Source organism: Pseudochaenichthys georgianus, unplaced genomic scaffold (genome assembly GCF_902827115.2).
Source record: "Pseudochaenichthys georgianus unplaced genomic scaffold, fPseGeo1.2 scaffold_167_arrow_ctg1, whole genome shotgun sequence".
NCBI lineage: Eukaryota > Metazoa > Chordata > Actinopteri > Perciformes > Channichthyidae > Pseudochaenichthys > Pseudochaenichthys georgianus.
In genome coordinates, this window is record NW_027262480.1 from 410176 (window position 1) to 433542 (window position 23367).

The 23367-nt window shown below is 42.3% G+C and overlaps 1 protein-coding gene across 1 annotated transcript; it reads left to right on the plus strand.

The window, feature by feature from the left end:
* The first annotated feature begins 7285 nt into the window (after positions 1-7285).
* LOC139432877 (zinc finger protein 723-like) lies at positions 7286-20193 on the plus strand. The gene is made up of 2 exons (XM_071202209.1): positions 7286-7784; positions 18141-20193. The coding sequence occupies exons 1-2, from the start codon at positions 7662-7664 to the stop codon at positions 18837-18839; spliced, it is 822 nt and encodes a 273-aa protein (XP_071058310.1). The 5' UTR covers positions 7286-7661; the 3' UTR covers positions 18840-20193.
* Positions 20194-23367: the final 3174 nt, after the last annotated feature.

Genomic DNA, 23367 nt, shown 5'->3' on the forward strand with positions numbered 1-23367 from the left:
ATTACACATATGATGTTTGTCAATTTAAAAGATAATTTTACAAGTAAAAAAAATAACAATGTGTCGTAAAACTGTGAAGTAACAATTTTTTTGCGTGAAACCGCTCAATTAACTACATCTCCCGTCTCGCACCACACACCAAGACGGCCGTCACGTTGAAACATTTCACTTCCCTCTTTCAGAATGAGGTGAAAAGTATTAAAAGAGGTTAAAATCACTACAAGTCTGGGCATGTTGAGAGCTGTACACACACAAAAGGGGAGTTAGTCGGGACCGGGATTCTCGGATTTGTAGTCTTTCTAGTTGCATATTTTTCATAGTCTTATATTTCAACAGATTTACCACAAACTGTGACTTTTTTGACATGGAAATAATTATTTAAGATTGACAAACATCATATGTGTAATTCGTGGCAGCATGTGTATTGCAGGACATGTGTAAGCGTGCATTCGTCTTTGAGTTCTGGAAAAGCGCTAGCCCTAGCTATAAATATAATGTATTAATATTAGGAAGGAGGAACAGCTGCTGCAGAGGAAGGTCAGTGGAGTCTGGAGAGGCCTGAAAACCATCTCTGGCTACAAAGAGCCAGACTCCCAGGTCCGGGGGGACCACCAGTGGGCAAACGACCTGAATATCTTCTTCAACAGATTTGATCAGTCATGCGCCTCCCCCCCCCCCCGACCCATTGTCCCCTGCTGCACCCTCCATTGTCCCCACTGCCTGGAAATGGCCCTGTTACCTCTCCCACCTCTACTCAGCTCACAGGCACTTCTCACATTAAACCCCCGGTTCTTCTCCACCCGCTTGTGTGTCCTTCACAACCTACCAGGTGAGGAGGGAGCTGCAGAAGTGTAAGGCGAAGAAGGTGGCGGGTTCAGATGGCATCAGCTTGAGGCTCCTCAATCCTGTGCAGATGAGCTGTGTGGGATTGTGGAGCTTCTGTTCAACCTGAGCCTGAAGCAAGGGAGGGTACTACAACTGTGGAAGACGTCCTGTGTGGTACCTGTGCCAAAGACCCCTCACCCCAAGGAATTCAACAGCTACCGGCCGGTGGCGCTGACATCACAGCTGATGAAGACCCTGGAGAGGCTGGTCCTTGGACACCTCCGGCCCCTTGTGGGACCATCAATGGACCCGCTGCTGTTCGCCTACCAGCCTGCCATCGGGGTGGATGACACTATCATCTACCTGCTGCAGAGGTCCCTCTGCCACCTGGAGAAGCCTGGGGGGGGGGGCACTGTGAGGATCATGTTCTTTGATTTCTCCAGTGTCTTCAACACCATCCAGCCCCTGCTCCTGAGGGGGCTGGACCTCACCAACCGCCCAATACGTGAGGACCAGGGAGTGTCAATCAGACACCATCATCAGCAGTATGGGGGCCCCCCAGGGGACGGTCTCTTCACCCTCTACACTGCAGACTTCACCCACAACACTGCAACCTGTCACCTGCAGAAGTTCTCTGACGACTCCGCCATCGTTGGCCTCATCACCAACGAGGACGATAGGGAGTACAGGGAGCTGACGCAGGACTTCACCCTCTGGTGCCAGAGGAAACACCTCCAGCTCAACGCAGCAAAGACCAAGGAGCTGGTGGTGGATTTCAGATGGCGCCAACACTCCCCCCCCGACACCAATGAACATCCAGGGAGCGGTCATTGAGATTGTGGAATCTCACAAATACCTGGGTGTTCATCTGAACAATAAACTGGACTGGACCGATAATTATGCTGCTCTGTAGGCCTACAAGAAGGGACAGAGCAGAATCTTTCTGCTGAGGAGACTGAGGTCTTTTGGGATGCAGGGGGCACCCTGTCCTCACTGTGCAGCACCTTCAGCGACAGGCTGCTGCACCCCACCTGTCACACGGAGAGATACCGCAGGTCCTTCCTTCCTGCAACGGTCAGACTTTACAACCAGCACTGCCCCTAGTAGACCCTCCTACACACACCACAACACCAGGGACGTGCACATACATTTGGAGGGGCTATTGCTCTAAACTAGAAAAAGGGCCCTGCCCCCCCCCAGAAAAAAACATAAGACCTTTTGAATTTTTTTCTAAATTAAATCCAGGGAAATCTTTTGTTTTGCGGTCCATATCTCATTAAAATATCTAATGTTACTAACTATTAAAGAAAAAATGGGGACAATTCTGTTTTAATGTAGGCTAATTTGACCATTGTAACTTCTGTGCAGACATACTGATAAAATAGGGCTTCTAAGTAATTTTCTTAAATAATCTCACTAATTAATTAAACCAGTTCAATACGCATTATTCTTATTCTTATCATTCTTTATGAGCGCAGTAATGGTAAGGTATCGAATTACTTGTTTATTTAGCATTCCATAACATAATAACAGAGATGGTCAAACTAAAGTAGAGACATGGCAGATATCCTACAATGAAGCGGGACAGTGACGTGTTCTCCGTGAGAGGGCGATCCAACCCAGTCTCATAAAAAAACGTGTAATAATTACGTTGGTCCACAACGTAGGACGTAGTATTTCTACAAAAACGGCACTGAAATTGTAAGATCCCTACGTTTTTTTTCACCATTCATTCCAATGGCTATGTCACGTGATCTTCACATTTCTCCCTGCAGAAAAAAAAAACATGGCCGACATTCGTTTTATTCTCGGTGGAAAATGCCTATTTTAAGGTTAGTTTGGCGATTAAAATGCCTTTTGATGTCATTTGATGTGAGAAATAGGAGTTGTTATTTCAGATTATGTGTGCAGTGGATGTACATGATCTTTAGTTTGCTAGTTATTACGAAGATTACTTCAAGAAATGGTGTCTATACAACATTTTCGTTGTTACCAAGGTGGTTGCTAGGGACGCTGCTATCGATATTATTTCTGTTATGTTGTGTCAAATGGTGTTATCTTTATTGCTACTCCCTTCCCCGTCAATGTATAGTGTTGGTCCACAGTGCAAACGTATTAGTTTAACAAAATCCGCATCTAAAATTGTGGCATAGTGTGGTGCCGAGAGATGGGAGTCGGGGTATCAAAGGTACAAGCTAGACTTTTATTTAGCATCTCAAAACACATGTAAACAGCTTCATGCCCGGGAAGCGAAGACCGGCGGAGACAGGAAGTCCGGCTCACTAAAATGTCCGTGCAGAAGAATACCCTAACCCATAGATCCGTGGGTGAATAATGTCAATCACCACAATAGATAGGTTATTTTCCCCTGTGCAATTCTCCATTTACTCAACAATAACACATAATTATCCTTATGTTTATTTATTTGTTTGATTAATGAACACAAGTTGGAGTCCGCCAGGACCGAGGGTCGGAGCAGCTCATTTGCTTTACAGAATATTACACCCGGAAGTAAGTATTCTCTCCGCTTCGCTTGACAAACCCTGTGATAGTCCTCAAGCTCTGTGATTGGAGAGTGTGCTCTGAGGGTTACGCCGAGCGTCGAACAGCACTTGAAATGGGATGGAACCACGGCAGACTGTCCAAAACTGGATTTGAACGGGTCCACCGCGTCCCCCCCTCCCCCACCCCGTCCCCAGAACTACACATGCTGGCTATTCTGTTTCGCAACATTTTCTCTATCTATGGCACGTCTCTACTGGGAGTTGTAGTTTTAAAAGACGTTTTCGTATTTCCCATAATAAGAAGTTGCCAGTATTAAGCTGTGTACATCCCTGGAGGTTTAGGGGATAGGAAACACTCACATTTAAAACATATAATTAATAAATGGGTGAAAATTGCTTGTGCCCAGCATTAATATATATACACACATACCAGCTAAAGTCAGAAGAGCTTTATTTAACAGCTGGTCTTATGTTTGTGACCCCTGTTGTTAATTGATAACATTACATTACATTAAATTAATTGATAAGCCTGAAACGTGCACTTGTCAAGGTTCAGTGGCACATTTTGAAAATATCGATCAGCTTAAGATAAGATATACTTTATTGATCCCAAGTTGGAACATTTGATTTCCAGGATTTCCAGGATTCAAAAGTTGAGCAATGTTCAACTTTTGAAGCTGAGCTGGAAGCGTCAGCCAATCAAACACATTTATGCAAATCTGACAGTAGAAGCGCTAGCCAATCAAACCGTGTGTAAGCAGGGAGAACCAGACCGCAATTCATTTCCTCATATTCCAAACGAGAAATTACGGTAGCAAATCACCCGGTTCTTTACGACCAGACTATTAACGGGATACAAACCGGAGGAACCAGACATGGAGGGAGGTGGCAGAGACAGGGGGTGAAACTGGTAGGTTTTCGCCTGTTTGGGGAGTTTATATATATATATATTGCTCGCATAAAATCCCCGGGGTTTTTTGCTTTGTATGTCGGAGGCGGGAGATTCATGTCATTGGTTGTTGGTCGCATTGCTCGCAAAAAATCCCCAAGCTGTCAGACACGCCCAGCTCCAAGATTTTCAAGATTTTTGAAAAGCTGCTGTGTTGACGTACCGTAAGGGCAAAGAGGCGGAGCCGAGGCGGGACCTGCTGCCTTCGAACTGGAAGTAAACCGAGCTAGCTCAGGCTAAGAAGCTAAGCTAACATGAAATACATGCATACCAAGTTACTGCTAACATTGTAGTTCCCCTATATAAACGTTACATTCATAATCAGATGAGACAATCTGCAAGAGAATTAGCTATATTTTGTTATTCTTAATGCTTGTCATTCACACGTTGAGAAAAGACGGACTCCACCGCCCGGATCTAACGGAGCCGCAGTGGGCTAGCTCCGGGACGCCGGCTGGAGCTAGCCCCCTGCGGCTCCGTTAGCTCCGGCGGCCACCACTTGGATAATTGGGTCCCCTATTAACATTTGCTCCGGTTTAGCATTATGGGTGTCATAGCCATAGACTATAAAAGTCTTACCCAAGGCTGAATCATAAACTAAAATGTATATGTATGCATAAAGGGTTACGTCCTTAGCTGGCTAATAAGTAACAAGCTAAGCTACTGAGCACACAAACACCTGCGAATGGGGTTAACATGTATAATATTATCATTTTAGACTTCTTGGAAGTTCTGTTAGTGCATTCAAGCGCACAGCACGACATTTTAATTGTCTGGTATTTGTAACAATATTCCCTAAAAGGCACAATCACCACAAACACGGCTAAAGCTAAAGGGTCAAGTACAGTACTACGACGAACTAACGTTGTAGCCTCTATGGTTGTAGCCTAGAGTGGACAAGTTGCTGTTAGCTGACAGTGAGGCATGTACGTGTCCATCAACGTGACCACGCCCTAATTTATGCACAAACTTTAAGACCTAATATAAATAAAAGGGTCGTGTTAGAAAACAATTCACTCACAGATTCATAATCATGAAGGTGGAATCTAACTATATCGATAATAATATGTATTGCATCCATGGGTAGAAACATGTTTTTTTCTGCTGTAAAGTTGGGCATTTTAACATGGGGGTCTATGGAAATTGCTCCTTTCTGCAGCCAGTCCCTAGCGGCCCATGTATGAACTGCAGTGTGTGGCACTTCCGTATTGGCTTCCCGGCTGTTCCCCAGAGTTTGCCGCTTGGTCACTACCCGGTCTGCAGCACTGCCCGATCTGTAGTGCGCATGTGCGAGATGGTCCGCCATATTGGACAACGCCGGACGGCAACCCAAGTAGGACAATATTGACACAGTGGCTTTTGGCAAAGCTCAAAAGGAAAACTCGAGAGAGATGAGATATTGTTATTACAACGTGACTTCACTATTATTTAACAACTCTTTTTATTAGGTTCTTTTATTTGGGGTTAAGGCGAGACACGGCAGGCAAAAACATCGTTTTTCAAGTACGCCTACTGGTCAATTTTGAGATTTTGTGCTATTTTGATTCTATAACATGTTTTCTTTCAGGCTTTTGGAAGGAAAACGTACAAAATACACATTTAAGTGTTTATTTGACTATAGTTTGTCTATTTGCGTCTGTAGATTTCTCCTAAATTCACCAAAAGTTAGCATTCTAACGTAACATAAAGTACCGCGACCGCTGTGTGCACCATGTCAACAGAGATATCGCTGGAAAGCTCCGTCTCTCCTGCAAAATCTCATCGGATCCAAATATGGTCATTTCCTTTGTACCACCAATCGTGAAAGCACAAAGGGGTCTTAAACCAAGAAACGAAATATCATTGGCTGGTGTCAATTTCTGACAACGTGATTCGTTCAGATGCCTCAAGTGGTGTGCTAAAACACTTCCTGGTTAGCTTTCCGCTAGAAATTGAAATCTTAAAATGGCAAAAGAACGGCAAAAAAAACTTTCACAGAGAAGACGACAACAATTGTCACTTGCACGAAGCAAGGTTATACAAAAAACAAATTACCCCGAACATGAAATACCTTCACGGAGTGCGTCGATGCAAGCTGTCATCCAGAGAACAGGAGGGTTTAGCTAGCGCCTCACTGCAATCTTTAAAAGTCGTTTTCTCAAAATGAGTTTTTTCTCCTACTCTGAGTTCGAAATGTCAACTTCAGTAGCACGTAGAGACACCAAACCTTCTATTCCTATCAATATTATGAAGGCTTTTACAGAAGGGTTTGTTCATATATCATTCATAGCCTGAATTATACAACATTGTATGGCGAAAATTGATATTTTAGGGCTGTTGACAGTATTTTCTGATTTATGGAGTGATAAAAAGAGATATCCAATATCCCTTCTGTAAAAGCCTTAGATTCTAATATGACTACAAAATTAAACGAGAATTTTGAACCTGGCTTTATCCCAAGTTCAGATTTCGATTCCTGAAATGTGTTAAAATATGTGCATATTTAATGAGATAATGGGTAATTTGCATATTGAAACATGCTATTTCAGAAAACTTGTAATACAAAAAACAATTGCCTTATTGTAATTAATTAACTGGAGAAATGTCTAGCTGATACTTTTAAGTTAAAAAAATACCCTATTCACCTGGGGTGTCTCGCCTTAAGTAGATTGTCAGAAGAAGTGAGAAATGGATTTAACTTCTGTTAGACAGCTATCATACTGAATAAATATTTACTGTGAATGTGTGCAAAAATGTATGGCATAGAGCTGTCTAACATAAGTTAAATTCATTTCTCACTTATTCTGACAATGTACTTAACCCCAAATAAAAGAACCCAATAAAAAGAGTTGTTAAATAATAGTGAAGTCACGTTGTAATAACAATAACTCATCTCTCTCGAGTTTTCCTGTTGAGCTTTGCCAAAAGCCACTGTGTCAATATTGTCCTACTTGGGTTGCCGTCCGGCGTTGTCTAATATGGCGGACCATCTCGCACATGCGCACTGCAGATCGGGCAGAGCTGCAGATCGGGTGGTGACACCCTGCCACCACAGAGCACTGCATCCTTCCATCCCACTCCAGCAAGTTGGTTATTATTACTTTTCAAGAAGAAGAAGAAGAAGAAGAAGAAGAAGAAGAAGAAGAAGAAGAAGAAGAAGAAGAAGAAGAAGAAGAAGAAGAAGAAGAAGAAGAAGAAGAAGAAGAAGAAGAAGAAGAAGAAGAAGAAGAAGAAGAAGAAGAAGAAGAAGAAGAAGCAGCAGCCACCCGCCTGCAGACCGCAGTCTCTTCTCCTAATAGTCCTTTTGAATTGTCCTATCCACTATCCCTTAACCCCGTGACGTTTCACACAGAGTTCAAGGGATATACGTTAGGAGCTGCTTTTTGGACTATTTGACTGCAACCATGGCCTCCGCAGCTCCGGAGGATTTACCGGAGAACCGGGAGAGTTTAACGGCCTCAGGAGACACCGGGACACCGGGGGGAGACACCGGGATGACGGGATCCGGGAAAACAACCTTCGTTCAGGTGAGTTTGCACCGGGAGATAATGGGAGCTATCGGGAGCTCCCGTTAGCTAATGTGAGGTAACGGGAGCTGTGGGAATTGTAGTCTTTTATAGTGTGTTGACTACAGACGTCACAATTAGGTGGCCTTTCTTATGAAAACTAAATAATGGCTGTAACACTTCTATAACCTAAGTTTCTCGTAGACTGGAATCTTAAGTACATTTCTAGAGTAAATGTACTTGGTTACTTCTCACCTCTGCTATGAACCTAAGAGTAGCTGTATATTTGTTTTGTTGTGTCTGTCTGTTGTATTCAGTTGTCTTGTTTTGTGTCAGCTGTAGTTGTGTTGATTATTTCAGAGACACAGCCGGAGAAGGAGCACTGAGATCTAATCTATACAGCACGGTGGGACGCACAATATCGGACAAGTAGATCTTTCAATTGACTTGTCCGGCGGACATGTCACGTTTTTCGCCCTTATTTATCAACAAATTATTGATAAATTCAGTTTACAAAGGAAGAACTCATTCGCAAATTGTCCGTGTCCGCCATTGTTCGTTTAGAAGTGTTAGTTTCGGTTCTGCTTGTCGATTCCTAAGGAAATGCATCTCGCCGCTTTCTGTACTGTTAGACGGGGGCGGGGCGGGACATGTAGCACAGTGGCAGGGTTGGGAAGCAAAACTTGGTTCCGAGTAGGAACAAATAACAATTGTCCGGTACCGGGATTAATAACTGTTGACAGAGTCCCATGTATAGCAATAAACTGGTCATGACGACGAGGTCTTCTTTACCCTTAACTGGCGTGGTTTATTTTCATATGCACATTGCACCACTTGACCTGCTCTCCATGAGAGCTAGAGAGAGAGAGAGATAGAAGGGGAGGGAACAACAATCCCTTATACCTGATACCTGACGTCAGCAGTGGCGACTGGTCATTAGGGGCACAGCCCCACCTAGTGTCAGCAGAAAGTATTAAAAATAATGATTGCAAAAAATAAATTAAAAAATATATAAAATATATTTTAAGATCATGTTTAATCATCTGATTCGTCTGTACATTGCTGTTTTAGTATGTGTTCTTCTAATTAGTGTCTACAGTGTGTGCCTATTGAGCTGTTTAGAGCCATGTGGGACAAACCCCGATCCTGCCCCTCCCTCTCCCTGTTTAAGTCAATGGTGACTGTAAAAACTACACTGCGCATGCTCAGAGTATTGTCCTATTTAATGTGTGTGGCAAAAAAATAATGACCATAGGGGAAAAGAGCTGCCATCCCCACCATACGTCATGTCACATCATTCAGAGCTGATTGGCTGTAAGTACGTGTGCCGCGAAAAGTGTGGTGTGTGAAGAGGAGACGAGAGAGCTGCAGTGACGCGTCCTAAAACCCGGAAGTAAGCTGCGCATGGCTTCCCTCGACAAAAAAGCAATGAGATTTCTCCATAGGATTTTAGAAAATAGCTCAAAATAAGATCTGTGGGAAACGTACCTGTTAGATAAATGCATGTTTTGTTCAGCCGGATAATATCCACATGTCTACCTTACTTTTATCATTTTCGAATCATAAATCTATTGATTAGATTAGATTTATGATAGACTTTTGAAACTACAAGAAGATAAGGAGGACTTTTACAAAAAAGTAATAGATTTTTGTCCAGAAGGATAGGCAAATGGACTTCATCTTCATGTCAAGGTAAGACTGCAATTTTATTGAAAATGGGATCTTAAAATGGGATCTTAAAATTACATGTTTTGGGTATCCTTTTGTTCAACTGTCTGTTTAAAATTAATTGAAGCATCAGACAAAAAAAGCTTTTGAAAATAATATTATATTTTGTTTAGGTCAAAATATAATATTACATTACATTGCATTTAGCTGACGCTTTTATCCAAAGCGACTTACAATAAGTACATTCGACCAGGAAGACACAACCTTGAGGAAAACAGAATCATATAAGAACATCAGGTTTCAAAGAGCCAGTCGTTTCAAGTGCTGCTCAACTGGCTATAGATAAGCCAGTCCTTTATTAGTATATAAGTGCTCTGTTAGCAGTTCTTTGTTAGTCATTCTATCGCTCGAAGTGGAGTCGAAAGAGATGAGTTTTCAGTCTGCGCCGGAAGGTGTGTAAGCTTTCTGCTGTCCTGATTTCAATGGGGAGCTCATTCCACCATTTTGGAGCCAGGATAGCAAACCCACGTGTTTCTGCTGATGGGAACTTGGGTCCCCCTCGCAGCGAGGGTGCAGCGAGTCGTTTGGTTGATGCAGAGCGGAGTGCACGTGCTGGGGTGTACGGTTTAACCATGTCCTGGATGTAGGAAGGGCCAGATCCATTCGCAGCATGGTACGCAAGTACCAGTGTCTTGAAGTGGATTCTAGCAGTTACCGGAAGCCAGTGGAGGGAGCGGTAATATTTGTAAACCTGTCAGTGCCAGAGCCTCACCAGCCATGAACCTCACTGCAGAAGCTTATATATAGACATCTACGTTTTTTGTGCCCCACCACTTTTGTACATATAGAAACGCCACTGGACGTCAGCTACAATAGCTGCGCCTCCTTACGCCTATAGCGCCCTCTTACTGTGGAACAGTTATAGTGCAGTTACATGCAGACATATTAATACTTACACTTAACACTCCCACTTATGAATGACGTCGTGTATACTGTACAACTTTTCCAAGAAAAATAACAGTTCAAAATAACATGGCAGTCAATATTACATAATAGGCAATATGTTACACACCGAACATGACCCCTGCAAATGTTTTCAATTTCAGTTTGGAGACAGGCTTGGTCATAGCATCTGCAACCATGTCATCTGTAGGACAGTAAACCAGTGTCATCTTTTCTTCTCTGATGACAGATCTAATGAAGTGATATTTTATATCCACATGTTTACACCTCTGTCGGCACACAGGGTTTCTGGCAAGTGCAGTGCCTGGTTGTCTTCATAAACAACAGTTTTCTTATATACATAGGTATCCATTCCTTCGAGCAGTTGTTCCAGATAAATACATTCCTGTATTGTCAAGGCTAGAGCCATATATTCGGCTTCACAAGTTGATAGTGCCACTGTGGGCTGTTACTTTGTTTTCCATGAAACCAGTGAGCTGTCTGTACCTTTAAGATAACGGAAAACATGTTTTGCTGTAATCCAGTGCTCTTCTGTGGGATCAGCAAAATGCTGTCATAACTTACTCACTACAAAACATAGATCAGGGCGAGTACATGTTGTCAAATAAATGAGGCTGCCTACAGATTCTCTATACATGTTTACATCCGTCAATTTGTGTGCATCCTCATTGTAGTCTAGCTTTTGATCACATGGTGTTTCCCTAGTTCTACACTCTAAACGATTCAGGATCTTTTCCACATATCTCTTCTGGGATATTTTTACACAACTGGCAGACTGTTCGAAGTCCATGCCAAGAACATGTTTTAACCTGCCCAGGTCCTTCATCTTGAATCTGGTGGAGAGCATACCTTTCACCTGCTGTCTGCTGCGTTGATCAAAGCATCCACCCAAATCACAATTATCACTTTTCCTGACTCCTTTGTGTAAACACAGGGGTCTACTGGGTTCTGTATGAAGTGGTCTTCAATTAGACATGCATGAAGCATTTCGTTCCAATTTCGCCCAGACTGTTTCAGGCCGCAAATGGATTTTTCTAGCTTGCACAATAGCTTCTCTCCTTTCTTCTCGTAACCTTCAGGTTGTTCCATATGTATGTCCCTATCAATGGGTGCGTGCAGGTAGGCTGTCTTCACATCCATCTGGTGTACAATCAAGTCGTCTTCGGCTGCCTTCTGCATAACTACCCGTACACTGGTCAGATTAGCTGTAGGGGAGAATTTCTCACCGTAGTCTATTCCTTCCCTCTGACTGTAGCCTTTAGCTACAAACCTGGCCTTGTACCTGCCGTGCCCTTCAATACCCTCCTTGATTGAGTACACCCACTTGCCTCCCACTGTCTGTCTACCCTCGGGTAACTTTGTTAGAGTAAAAGTATGATTGTACTCCAGAGACCTCATCTCCTCATCCATCGCTCTCTCCCATTTTCCTGACTCAGGGGATATCATGGCCTCTTTAAAGGTCTGAGGTACACCACTCACTACTCTGTAGCAGTAATCTATGCTGGGAAGTGTACTGTCATACTCGTCACTTTCTCTCTCTTGACCGTCTGTCTGCATGTCTGTGCTCAGTACACTAGGCTGTGGCGTCTCTCTTTTCTCACACCCTACTCTGGAGTCCAGCTCTGGCTCCTGTGTCTCGTTCTCACATGTTGTCTTTGTGACAAACTTTACTAACTTGTGCTTTTGCACTTTCCCCTTACCGGGATAATAGACTAGAAAAGCGGGGCTGCCCTTGTCATGCCCTACAAAAAGTCCTTTCTCACACCTGGACTCAAGTTTTCCTTTGTCCTGTTGGCAAGCATAACACACTGACCCAAACGTGTGCATCCTGGCTAGATCACACCTTGTTCCTGTCAGTAGATATGGGGTGGTGCCCGTGTACCGATTTCTGGTGTAAGCTGCTTCTTGGACCGCATAATGCCATAGACTCTTAGGTAAGTTACCGTCTATTAGCTTACACCTAGCCATTTCGAAAAGAGTGCGCCCTTCCCTCTCAGCTATCCCGTTCTGGTGCGGGGAGTAAGGACAGGACGTCTCGTGTCTGATCTTGTTCCTTCTCAGCAGTGACTGAAACTCTTGTAAACTCTGTTCCGTTGTCGGACTTCAGGCATTTTACGCTGCCATACGGAGCTACATCTGCAAGGAATTTCTCTGTGGCCTGAAGTGCGTCACTCTTTGCTTTGAGAAAGTAAACAAACACTGCCCCTGTATACACATCTGTGAAAGACTGCATATATTTAAAGCACGCACTCATTATTTACTGGACTAGCTCAAGTGGTGTCTTTACTTTTTCTGTGGGACCTCTGTTCCTTGTTTGAGTGAACTTTCCCTTTATACACACATCACATTCTTTGTTAGGTCTATGCTTTTCACCGTTAATGTGCATGCCTACTGTTACCGCCTGCAGCTTCAGTATATCCTCGTAATTACAATGACCCATGATCTCATGCCATGTCTGAATATCATGACTGACATTACACACAACGAGGGTATGTAGAGGGCGTTCTTCAACGTCCCTGTACACCGGCACCCCTCACTGTCTATGAGGCATACCTGTGCGTCTCCTCTCCCGTGCGCTTCCCGTCTGCCAGCTCCATGCTGTGTGTTACATGCCGTAGTGTGTGTGTGTGTGTGTTTTCCTCTCTCTCCCTCTGATTGTCCCCAGGTGCAGCCTCTCCCCAGGTGATCCTAAGTGACAATCAGGGCTTCCATATAGGACCGGAGGAGGACGGCAGGGAGGCCCCTTCTTTCTCTCCTTCTCGTCTGGCTGCATGTGTGCAGCATGTCTCTGTGTGAGACCCAGCATAGTTGTGTGATGTTTATTGTAGTCTTGTTTTGTCATTTGGCTGGTGAGCCGCCTTACTTATTTTCTAATTAAAACCTCACTTAAACTCCTTCAGCATTGAGTTTCCTCTCCTTTTTCTCTCGTCCGGCTATCTTGTGTCGCTACTTCCCTTGGTACCCCTAGATCAGGGATGCGCAACTTTGATGGTGGTGGGGGCCACATCATTGATGTACTGGCCACCAGGGGGCCGCAGATTCACTTGGAACACACACACACACAAATTCCATGTGTTGTATGTCATTATTAACAAATATACTAAGTCTGACATCTTCATTGTCATTTTTACAATCAAAGGGAACATCCCCAAAAAATGGGAACATCCTCTAATAAGCTCACTAAACAAATATCAGTTCACAGAAATGTTATTTCATTTTTACAAGTGGCATGTTTGTATTGAACAGGTTATTAAACAGTGGAATAAAACTATTTTAAACTATTGGAAAGCACGGAAAATGTGTGTGTATTGAGATTAACCATTAAGATGACATAAAGATGAAGTCATGAACACTAAGTTGTCTAACTTGAACCTAAAACACTTGTAGCCTGTCTCTGCATTCCCCTTCCACAATAAGGGGAGTGTCAACACAGACACCTGTCAGCCCGCACTCTGCTGTTCCTCAGCACCACTCCCCCTCCCTCCCGCTGACATTATGAATGAAAAGCGTAGTAATCATAGATAACACGGCAGGGTCCGTGACAGTTTGTTTTCATCTGATTTCAAATAAACAAAGTCTTGGTTTTAAGAATATTAAACTTGTTTCGCCAAATTCAGATGATAAAAACAACTTTTAAGCTTGTAAAGGCATAATTACAAGAGGCAACTTAACGTCACAGCAGGCATAACAACAGCCAGTGTTTCTTTTGAGGGTTTCCCCGGGAAACAAACACAATACACACAAATGCGTCACAGATTATTTTGCGGTATTTGAAATCATCTACGCAGCTCGCGACGTAACTAGGAGTCTAGTGGACGGTATCAGTACTACAAGTTAAAAAAAAAATGCGGTCCGCCATTTGCCATTTGCCCATCCCTGCCCTAGGTCTACCAGGGAACGTAATACTGTGTCTCTCTGGCTCGAAGGTGCTGTCAAAGTTCTTGAATCGGTTCCTGTCGTTGATGATGTGGGACGACGCACCCGTGTCCACGATCAGTCCCTTCCTTTGGGCCTGCTGCTGCTGCGCTGACCGGCTAGCGTATGCTGTCTGCGCCCCGAAGGTGAAGTCCTCTCTTCCCGCTGCTCTCCGGGCGTTGTCTCGACTCGCCTCATGTCCACTGCTGCCGCCATCTTGTCCACAGCCGCCATCTTGCACGCGCACGTACCGAGCGCTCTGTTCGCGCTTCTTTCTACACACTCTTTCTGCATGTCCCAAAGTTTTACAGAAACTACACCAAACAGTTTTTGTGCAATTATATTTTCGGTGACCCTTTTCTCCACATCGCCAACACGCCATCTCCGTCGGGGGTCCGGTCTTTTTCTTTGGTGCTTTCTCCCGCCTCCTCGGCGACCGGGTCTGACTCTTCTGAGGCCTCGAAGTTCCGTAACTTGGCCTTGAACTCCCCCAGCGACATGTCTGCTGAACCGTGCGTCACCAACAGTGTGAACGGTTTATACATCTCCGGTAGTCCCCTCATAACCATCGCCATCATTAGTCCATCGCTCGGTGCTTCTCCTGCACTTTTGAGCGCCGTGATGATCTGCTCCGCCCTGATGACGTATTCAGTCACAGTCTCTGTGTTAGCTTTCTTCAGCGCGGTCAATGTTATATACAGGGATACAATCCGGGGCCTACCTCTGCCGATATAGTGTTCTCTTAACACTTTTAGACTCTCTCGGCCTTTGTCCTTTGTGTCCCGGAATATCAGCCCCAAGCTTGTGTTGTCTAGGAGTGGTGCTAGTTCGCAGTATGCGTCGGCGTTCAGCTTAGTATCCAGGGCTCGCGCGGCCTCCGTTATTTCTCCCGTGAGGCCCGTCAAAATTGTCTTTTTCAGCCCCACTCCGTGCATACAGCACAACATCCGCTCTTCCCAGAGCTCGTATTCTTCTGCCCTTCCGTCAAACGTTAGCCACTTGCTTCTGCCTCTGGTCGCCATCTTTTGATTGTAGCTTAGCTGCCCGTTAGCTTAGCTTTAGCCTCCCGCGGTTTTCCCGCCGCTAAACTAGCCTAAACTTTTCAGTTAACTAGCTATCGTTATTTCGCTCTTCCGTGATCTGTCACATGTATAGCAATAAACTGGTCATGACGACGAGGTCTTCTTTAGCCTTAACTGGCGTGGTTTATTTTCATATGCGCATTGCACCACTTGACCTGCTCTCCATGAGAGCTAGAGAGAGAGAGAGATAGAAGGGGAGGGAACAATCCCTTATACCTGATACCTGACGTCAGCTACAATAGTTGCGTCTCCTTACGCCTATAGCGCCCTCTTACTGTGGAACAGTTATAGTGCAGTTACATGCAGACATATTAATACTTACACTTAACAATAACCGTTGTGAGGACAGGAGGTGAGGCCGAGCCCCGCAGACCGCAGCTCTCTCTCTCTCTCTATGATCCGGATCCAACACACTCTCACTCCATAATCGTCCAGGAGCGACATTTGGTCAGGGTCCCATGGCGTGCAGTTGTGACGCTCCTAGGCTCCTTCAGCTTCATAAATGGACGCAAATGGCTTTCAACTGATTTCAATGTATTCCCATCTGCGGCGGGATTTGACGCTCATGGAAGCACGGCATTCGTTTGTGTCAGCTGTCCTTAAAGGCAATGTGAGCGTCCATGCCCATAACGGAGAATTGTACACCCAGAAGTAAGTATTCCCCTTACTGTCGATTGATGTCACAGTGATATCTGCACTACTCATCGTGTTAATTACACAACATTGATTGGTTTAAATTGTGTGCAATTCTTTTGTATTTTTCCCCTTCGATTCGGAGAAACAAATATTTTTTCGGAGTAAAGGATGGCAGAAGACAAAAAAACGGAATCGAAAAGCAGAACCGGAATCGTTACAATCCAAATGATACCCAACCCTATGTGTGATGCAGTAAAATCTTACCGCTCACTTATGTTAGCGGTGTAGTAAAAAACTTGGGAAAATGTAAAATGCGATGGCGAAGAAGAAGATTCCAGTGGCCCCAATTTATTTCCATTCTGGACAAGTGAAAAATGTATTCGGACAAGTAAATTGCCAAACTCACTTGTCCATGGACGTTTTCTTACACTATACAGCATAGTATCTTGATAATAGCCTTGTTATTCTGTTAAAATAAGTCAAGTTAGTCGTCAGTTTGTTTAGTATTTGGCCGTGTAATAAGCCGGATAATGTGCAGCGAGCCGGTGATTATTGGAAAAAGAAACCCCGACAGTATGATCAGAGAGACGGATGCGAAGCGGAGGGATCTTGATCGGGTGGTTTTTTGTTTACGCTTGAGATGTTCCCGCATCGCTGTGGTGCTCCCGTGCAAGCTCGACTTTACACAGTTCGAAAGTAACACACTATTTACTGTTGTTTAACCTGTTAAGCCCTGAGCCTGTTTTTCAGGTTTCAGGCACGGAAATGCTATGCCCAAAACAAATGACTATATCTTCACTTCTAAAAAAAACATTACTTATTGTGAAAACCACCCTTGATGATGGGATAGTAGACTAAAAGCTTTAGGAATCCAAACTATAACATATAAGTACCCTGTATCATTTATTGATGCAAAACAAGTGACATTTCACCTTTTTATGGAGATTTAGAAGAAACCCACTTCTGGGGTCATTTGGGTGGATTTGCCATATCTCTGGCCCCCTCCTTCAATTTTGACAATTGACTCCTCTTTTTAACCGTTGGAGCCAATAGAATCGAGGGGAAGTTCCTAAAATCCATCTAAACATTACCCATTGGTGAATGAGTGATGCACAACCAAAGTGCCCCGGAACCGGAAGCCGTTCTGCACTCTGGTAGCTATCAGAGCAGCTACATATGAAATCTCCGTTATTGACATAAATATGAGGATGGTTTATCATTAGTCATTTCAAAGTGACACATACACATTGGATTAACCTATTGATTAACCTTCAGCAGCGTTGTTATCGTTTTAATGCCATTGACCAGAAGAGCTCAGGTGAGACAATGTCCCGTAATCTGTGGAATCTCAGCTTGATAGTTGATGTATTGTTTTGCAGATACGATAAGCAATAAGGGTATTTTAACGGAGGTTCTGTGCTAAGTGCGTTTTTTTTACGCTGTGTCACCTCGTGTCTGCAACACATGTATTTGTCAATTCTCCGACCGTAACTTCATAATAAACCTTCAGTGTTTGCCATCAAGCTCCAGCTCTCCTGTGTTTCACTCATGGATGTTTAATAAGAACTGGATACAGTGTTGGAGGCCTCATTCATTGTTATGAGAGCTGTTCATTGGCACATTAAGTCAAAATGGCCTGACATTCTCAAGAGCAAAACATCACAAATTACCCATCATGCCTTGCTGGCGAAAGCAAAGAGCATGTGCAGTTGAGTTTTCCCTTAAGCCCCGCCTCCAATCTCCCTCACTCAGCTCAGTAGAATGAATGGACAGAGAAAATACATCTGGATTCAGCTTTTAGCGCATTTTACAACTTTTAATGCCTAATGATTCAAATAAGGGCTATACAAGTTTTATTACTGGGTAGTTTATTTAGTTAAAAGATTGACAGAAATGTCATTCCCAATGTAGGACGTTGCTGTATTTACTTTGGTTAGAATGTTGCTGTATTACTGCATCAAATATAATACAAATATGTTAAACGCAAACAGTTAGTAAAATAAGTATTTTGTTAACTGAAGGTTTGTATTAAGCAAGTTTTTATTGTGTTAACTGTATATGTATTTATGCTTTTTAGATTTACTTTCTCTCTTTCTCTGTCCGTCTGTTTTAGAAACTGAAAGGAAGAGAGAGACGTCACAGTTGTCAGCAATGTGACAAATCCTTTACAACATCTGCACATTTAAAGTGCCACCTGCGTATTCATACAGGAGAAAAACCGTACAGCTGTGAAGAGTGTGGGAAAACATTCACTACATCAGGTGCTCTCAAAACACATCACCGTATTCACACTGGAGAAAGACCGTACAGCTGTGAAGAGTGTGGGAAAACATTCACGACATCAGGTGATCTCAAAACACATCACCGTATTCACACTGGAGAAAGACCGTACAGCTGTGAAGAGTGTGGGAAAACATTCAATACATCAGGTGATCTCAAATCACATCACCGTATTCACACTGGAGAAAGACCGTACAGCTGTGAAGAGTGTGGGAAAACATTCCAGAACTTAGGTAATTTTCGAAGACATCATCGTATTCATACTGGAGAAAAACCTTATTGGTGTGAAGAGTGTGGGAAAACGTTCACTCAATCAGGTGCTCTCAAATCACATCACCGTGTTCACACAGGAGAAAAACCGTACAGCTGTGAAGTGTGTGGGAAAACATTCCAGAACTTAGGTAATTTTCTAAGACATCATCGTATTCACACTGGAGAAAGACCTTACAACTGTGAAGAGTGTGGGAAAACATTCACTACATCAGGTGCTCTCAAATCACATCACCTTGTTCACACTGGAGACAAACCATAGGAGTGTAAAGAGTGTGGGAAAACATTTTCTCTAAGTATTCACCTTAAAGTCCACAAGCGAATCCACACTGCATTGTTTTGAACAACTATGAGAGCCAAGCTAGCTGTTTCCTCCTCCTGAAGTCCTGAGAGCTGTATTGTTATATTTTAAGAGTCTTTTTTAATTGAAGTCTGACTAATAGACTTCAATTCACAGAGTCAGTCTCATTTTATGTCCCTGGACAAGCCCTGAGGTCCTCCTCGGCTTTTTAAATATCCCTAAAGTCCCCCAAAATAAAATGGGTGAGGCTTTTATCCACTATGCTCCCAAATTGTGGAACACCAGGAAATATCAGAGAGGCTCAGTGGACATTTTTAAATGCCAGCTAAAGACACATCTCTTTAGATTAGCTTATTATTAGCAAACCCCCACTTTAAATGGTCTTGTAGTCTTTATTATTTACCTACTTTTATCTTATTAGTTTTTTTTAACAGTTTTCAATAACATTTATTTTTACATTCTTTTATTTTACATTTTAATAGTTTAACATTAATTAGAATTATGACGTTTTTATTACTATTCATTTGTTTTTCTGTTTTACCTATATGTTCACTTTATTTTATAGGGTTGTATATTGTTGAATCTATTCACTTGTCTTGTGTCTTATCTTTCTGAGAGAAATCATAATTTAGTTTTCATAATCCTTCTCCTCTGGGCTGCTTGTGTGACGTGTGCAGCAGGTGTAGTGTGGTGTCTCTGTGTGAGACCTGTTAGTTTAACGTGTTCATTGTTAGGAGATGTGCTCCAGTTTATCTTTGTGCATTGAGTACTTCAGTCTCTTTCTTTTAGGAGAAAGTTGTTCTCAGTTCATCTTAAGTTTGTTTTGTAAATTGGCTTGTGAGCCTTATTCCTTTTCAAAAACATAAACATTATCTACTAATTTTGCCAAATCAGTTTCCTCTCTCTTTTTTCTCTCTCCTGGTTATTTTTATATTTTGTTACTTCCCTTTGTACCCCTAGTTTAGGAGGGAATGTAACACTGTATTTAATTTGTTATTATCATACCTTTTACCTCCTTGTGTAACTTAACCTTTTAAAATGTTATATTTAGCTGCATGTATCTGTAAGGGTTTTAACATCTGAGGGGACTTTCTTGTTATGTATTGAACTATGAAGAAATGTTTTACTATGCTGTGTTTCAACCATGGTTTTCTAATAGCCTTGTTATTCCATATATCAAATATTATATCGCCAGGATTAAACTGCTAGCCTCGTTAAGCTGCATTGAAGGACATTAGTTTCACTGTTCACTAATCTGCCGACTAGTTTCTCAAATAATCTGTTTGGTTAATAAAATGTTGTGACTTTAAACTTCTATTGGGGTGTTTTGGATAGTTCCTGTTGAGTTAGCAGTCTGTTCTAGGTTGCAGTCGAAATGTTCAAAAATCAGCTCCTATCGTCTTTTCCTATCCTAGATTCCATAACCTTAGTGTGAAACGTCACAGGGTTAATGACTGTTAATCTGTTTTTATTAAAAAGTACAGGCTGCATATGTGTTCTCAGCCTTGGAGAAACTTGACATGTTTTGGTATGTGTCTGAACCTCTCTTTAGTGGTTCATTAATAAAACTGATATTTTGACGTGTGCCTACTTTGTTCATGTACTGTTGAGGTTAATTTCAGTGTGTGCTATAATTTATTTACAAAGTGTCAAGAGTAGACAACTTTAGAATAGGGAACCTGTTTAGGTCAACTAGTCAGACTGCTAGCTTATTGGTTATGAACAAGACTTCACTTTAAAATAGGTGTTACAATGTGAGGTGCAGGTGAATAAACAATACATGGAGAGAGGGTTTTCTTTTTAAAATAAACATGCGTTTTATTTCTTAGCCTTCCATATTCTTTTATAGGAACACAAAACTTCATGTCTGGTGCTAGGTTCACCAGCAAGGAACAAACACAAATGCCCCCCTCCCCTCTCTTCCCAACCACATGTATAGGAGACTGCCTGCCTTCCCAATCCAACCTGTTCAATCAGGTCATAGTTCTGAAAGCGGAGTGAAGGGTTAAATACAAAATGAAACACTGTTGTCGACATTTAATAAAACCCTAAAGGCTTAAGTAAATTCATAATTGCATCAATATAAATATGGTACCTTAAGAAACAACAGGTCTGCTTAAAACAGATACTCATACTCACTCCGCCTACTCATACGGCACATATAAGGAGTACTTTGGAGGCGTCCTCCCCCTTTGAACACATTCATTTAGAGGCATTTTATTAATTTGTCCATGTAAACTGTTTTTATAACTGAAATAAAGAAACATGTGCTACCTTTCTTTACAAACAAATAGTTAAGCCAACATGTTAGTGAGGGAGTGTGTGCGCTTCCTCACAATAGGGAACATGTTCTTAGATGGAAATACCTAATTAGAGTTAAACTACTGTTGAGATCTTCATAGTATGTTGAATACTTAAAACGGAAGTTAGTTATAATCAAATATAATCAATTATATTCTTGTATAACCCACAATGAAAATGCTTCATATTTTAGGTTTTTCTATATTTACAGTATAAACAAAACACAAGTGGTTTGTTAAATTGAGTGTAAGGCCTATAATGATTTATGCCTTACTCTCTGATAAGAGAGTAGGCAGTTTCTTCCCTCTCCTCTCACAGCAGTTCACAGGTAAGGGGGCTCCTGACTTAAGGAGAAATACATTGAGGACTCAAAAAGGTGGTTATGTCATAGCCATAGAATATTTCTGGTCTTGTCCTTTTTTACACAAACATGGGAAGGTGTGTCTTATACCATAGCCAATAGAATATGTCCAGTCCTGTACATCAGTGGCCATGCCAGTTGTTTTCATTGGTTGGGTATGGAGGAGGTGTTTTGGGGGTTTTCTATCCGGTTTTTTGAGCATAAAGAGACTGGCTTTTTGGGAGGGAGCGAGAGAGAGGGGGGTTCCCCTGGTATACTCTCTCCCGGTAGGCTCTGTCCCTCAGAGCTGGGTTAATAGCTCTCGGTAAGGTTCTCTCAAACTTAGTAAATATCTCTTGATTTTCTTCGTTGAAAGCTGAGTGAATTACTTTGTGAATGAGTGGAATTAATTGAGATGTGTTTGTGAGTATTAGTAACTGCCACCTGTGAGGATCTTCCTCCGAATACCTGCGGGAGATAGGTATGTGTTTGTGGATGTTAGTACCCGCCATCTGTGTCGGATAGGATTGTGTTTCTGAGTATTAGTAACCGCCACCTGTGAGGATCTTCCTCCGAATACCTGCGGGAGATAGGTATATGTTTGTGGATGTTAGTTCCCGCCATCTGTGTCGGAAAAAAGGTTAAAATTGATGTGAATTGATTGGGTGAAAATGAAAGTTTGAATGTGCTTTTTATTATCATCGGTCATTTATGAGGTAAATTATATCGGGAGATTTTAAATGTCACAACTGAATTGGCCAGTTGAAGTTAAACATGTTGGTAATAAATGTAAGACTGTGAATTAAAGTTTCATATTTGAACATGATCACAGCATCATTTTGTTTAGTATGATTATAATGTTGTAAAGAGAGAAGGTAAAAACCCTGTATTAGTTTGGACTTATTTTTCTTCAAATAAACTGATTCCACCTTTTGGATTGGGACAACTTAAAAGACATCTGCGCTCTCCTCTCCTGCTTCAAAGGTAAGATTGCACCCTGCCACACACACACTTAGGTAGGGCCACACCTCATTTGCTGATATCAAAATCCTTCGGGATCGCTTAAACAGATTAAAAAGAGTTGTCTGAATTGAAACGGCAGTTAATTGAACCTGGTTCTTCAGGGAGTTAATAGAAGTGAGACCTTGCTGACGTTGGTGGATCTGAGCCAAGCAGTAAACTTACATAGACTCAATAACTTCGGTCAGGTCAATTAGTAGGTCAGAGTAATTTCCCGGAATAAATTATCAGGACCTCACCGACTCTTACACTATTATTATTGGTTATGAACAAGACTTCAATTTAAAATAGGGAACATGTTCTTAGATAGAAATACCTAATTAGAGTCAAACAACTTGCTTATTAGTGTGAATGCTGTGCCACAGCATTCCACTATAGTACTTTGAATCTTTATTAGTGCGAATGCTGTTTACAGCATTCCACTATAGTACTTTATTCTTCCCCTTTATTTCAGCCAACACTTTCGCTCTCCATAACTTCAGCTTATTTTCAACTACAGAAACCATTCAAATATTAAACTATTCAGCCTGTTCAGGAATCGATGGGAATATATTTTATACTTTTGGAAATATTCAGCTATTTGAAATTCTCCCCCAAAAATGTTTTAAACTTGCCATAATTCCCAAACCCTACACTCCTCAGACATATTTCTTTATGAAAAACATAGGAAAACCTCCTAGGTTGGAACAAATTAAGAAAACATATTAAACAAAATGCCTCTTGAGGGCATGACGAAACAAAAAGTCCACCTTGCTCCCAATTGGTTCCTATGTTAAATTGTTCCAGATCTTTCTTCAGAGCAGGGAGAAGTACACTTTAGATAAACTG

Coding starts and splice junctions, on each gene's coding strand:
- LOC139432877 (XM_071202209.1), top strand. CDS start 7,662: ATGGCCTCCGCAGCTCCGGAGGATTTACCGGAGAACCGGGAGAGTTTA. Junction 7,785..18,140: donor GGAAAACAACCTTCGTTCAG/GTGAGTTTGCAC, acceptor CGTCTGTTTTAG/AAACTGAAAGGAAGAGAGAG.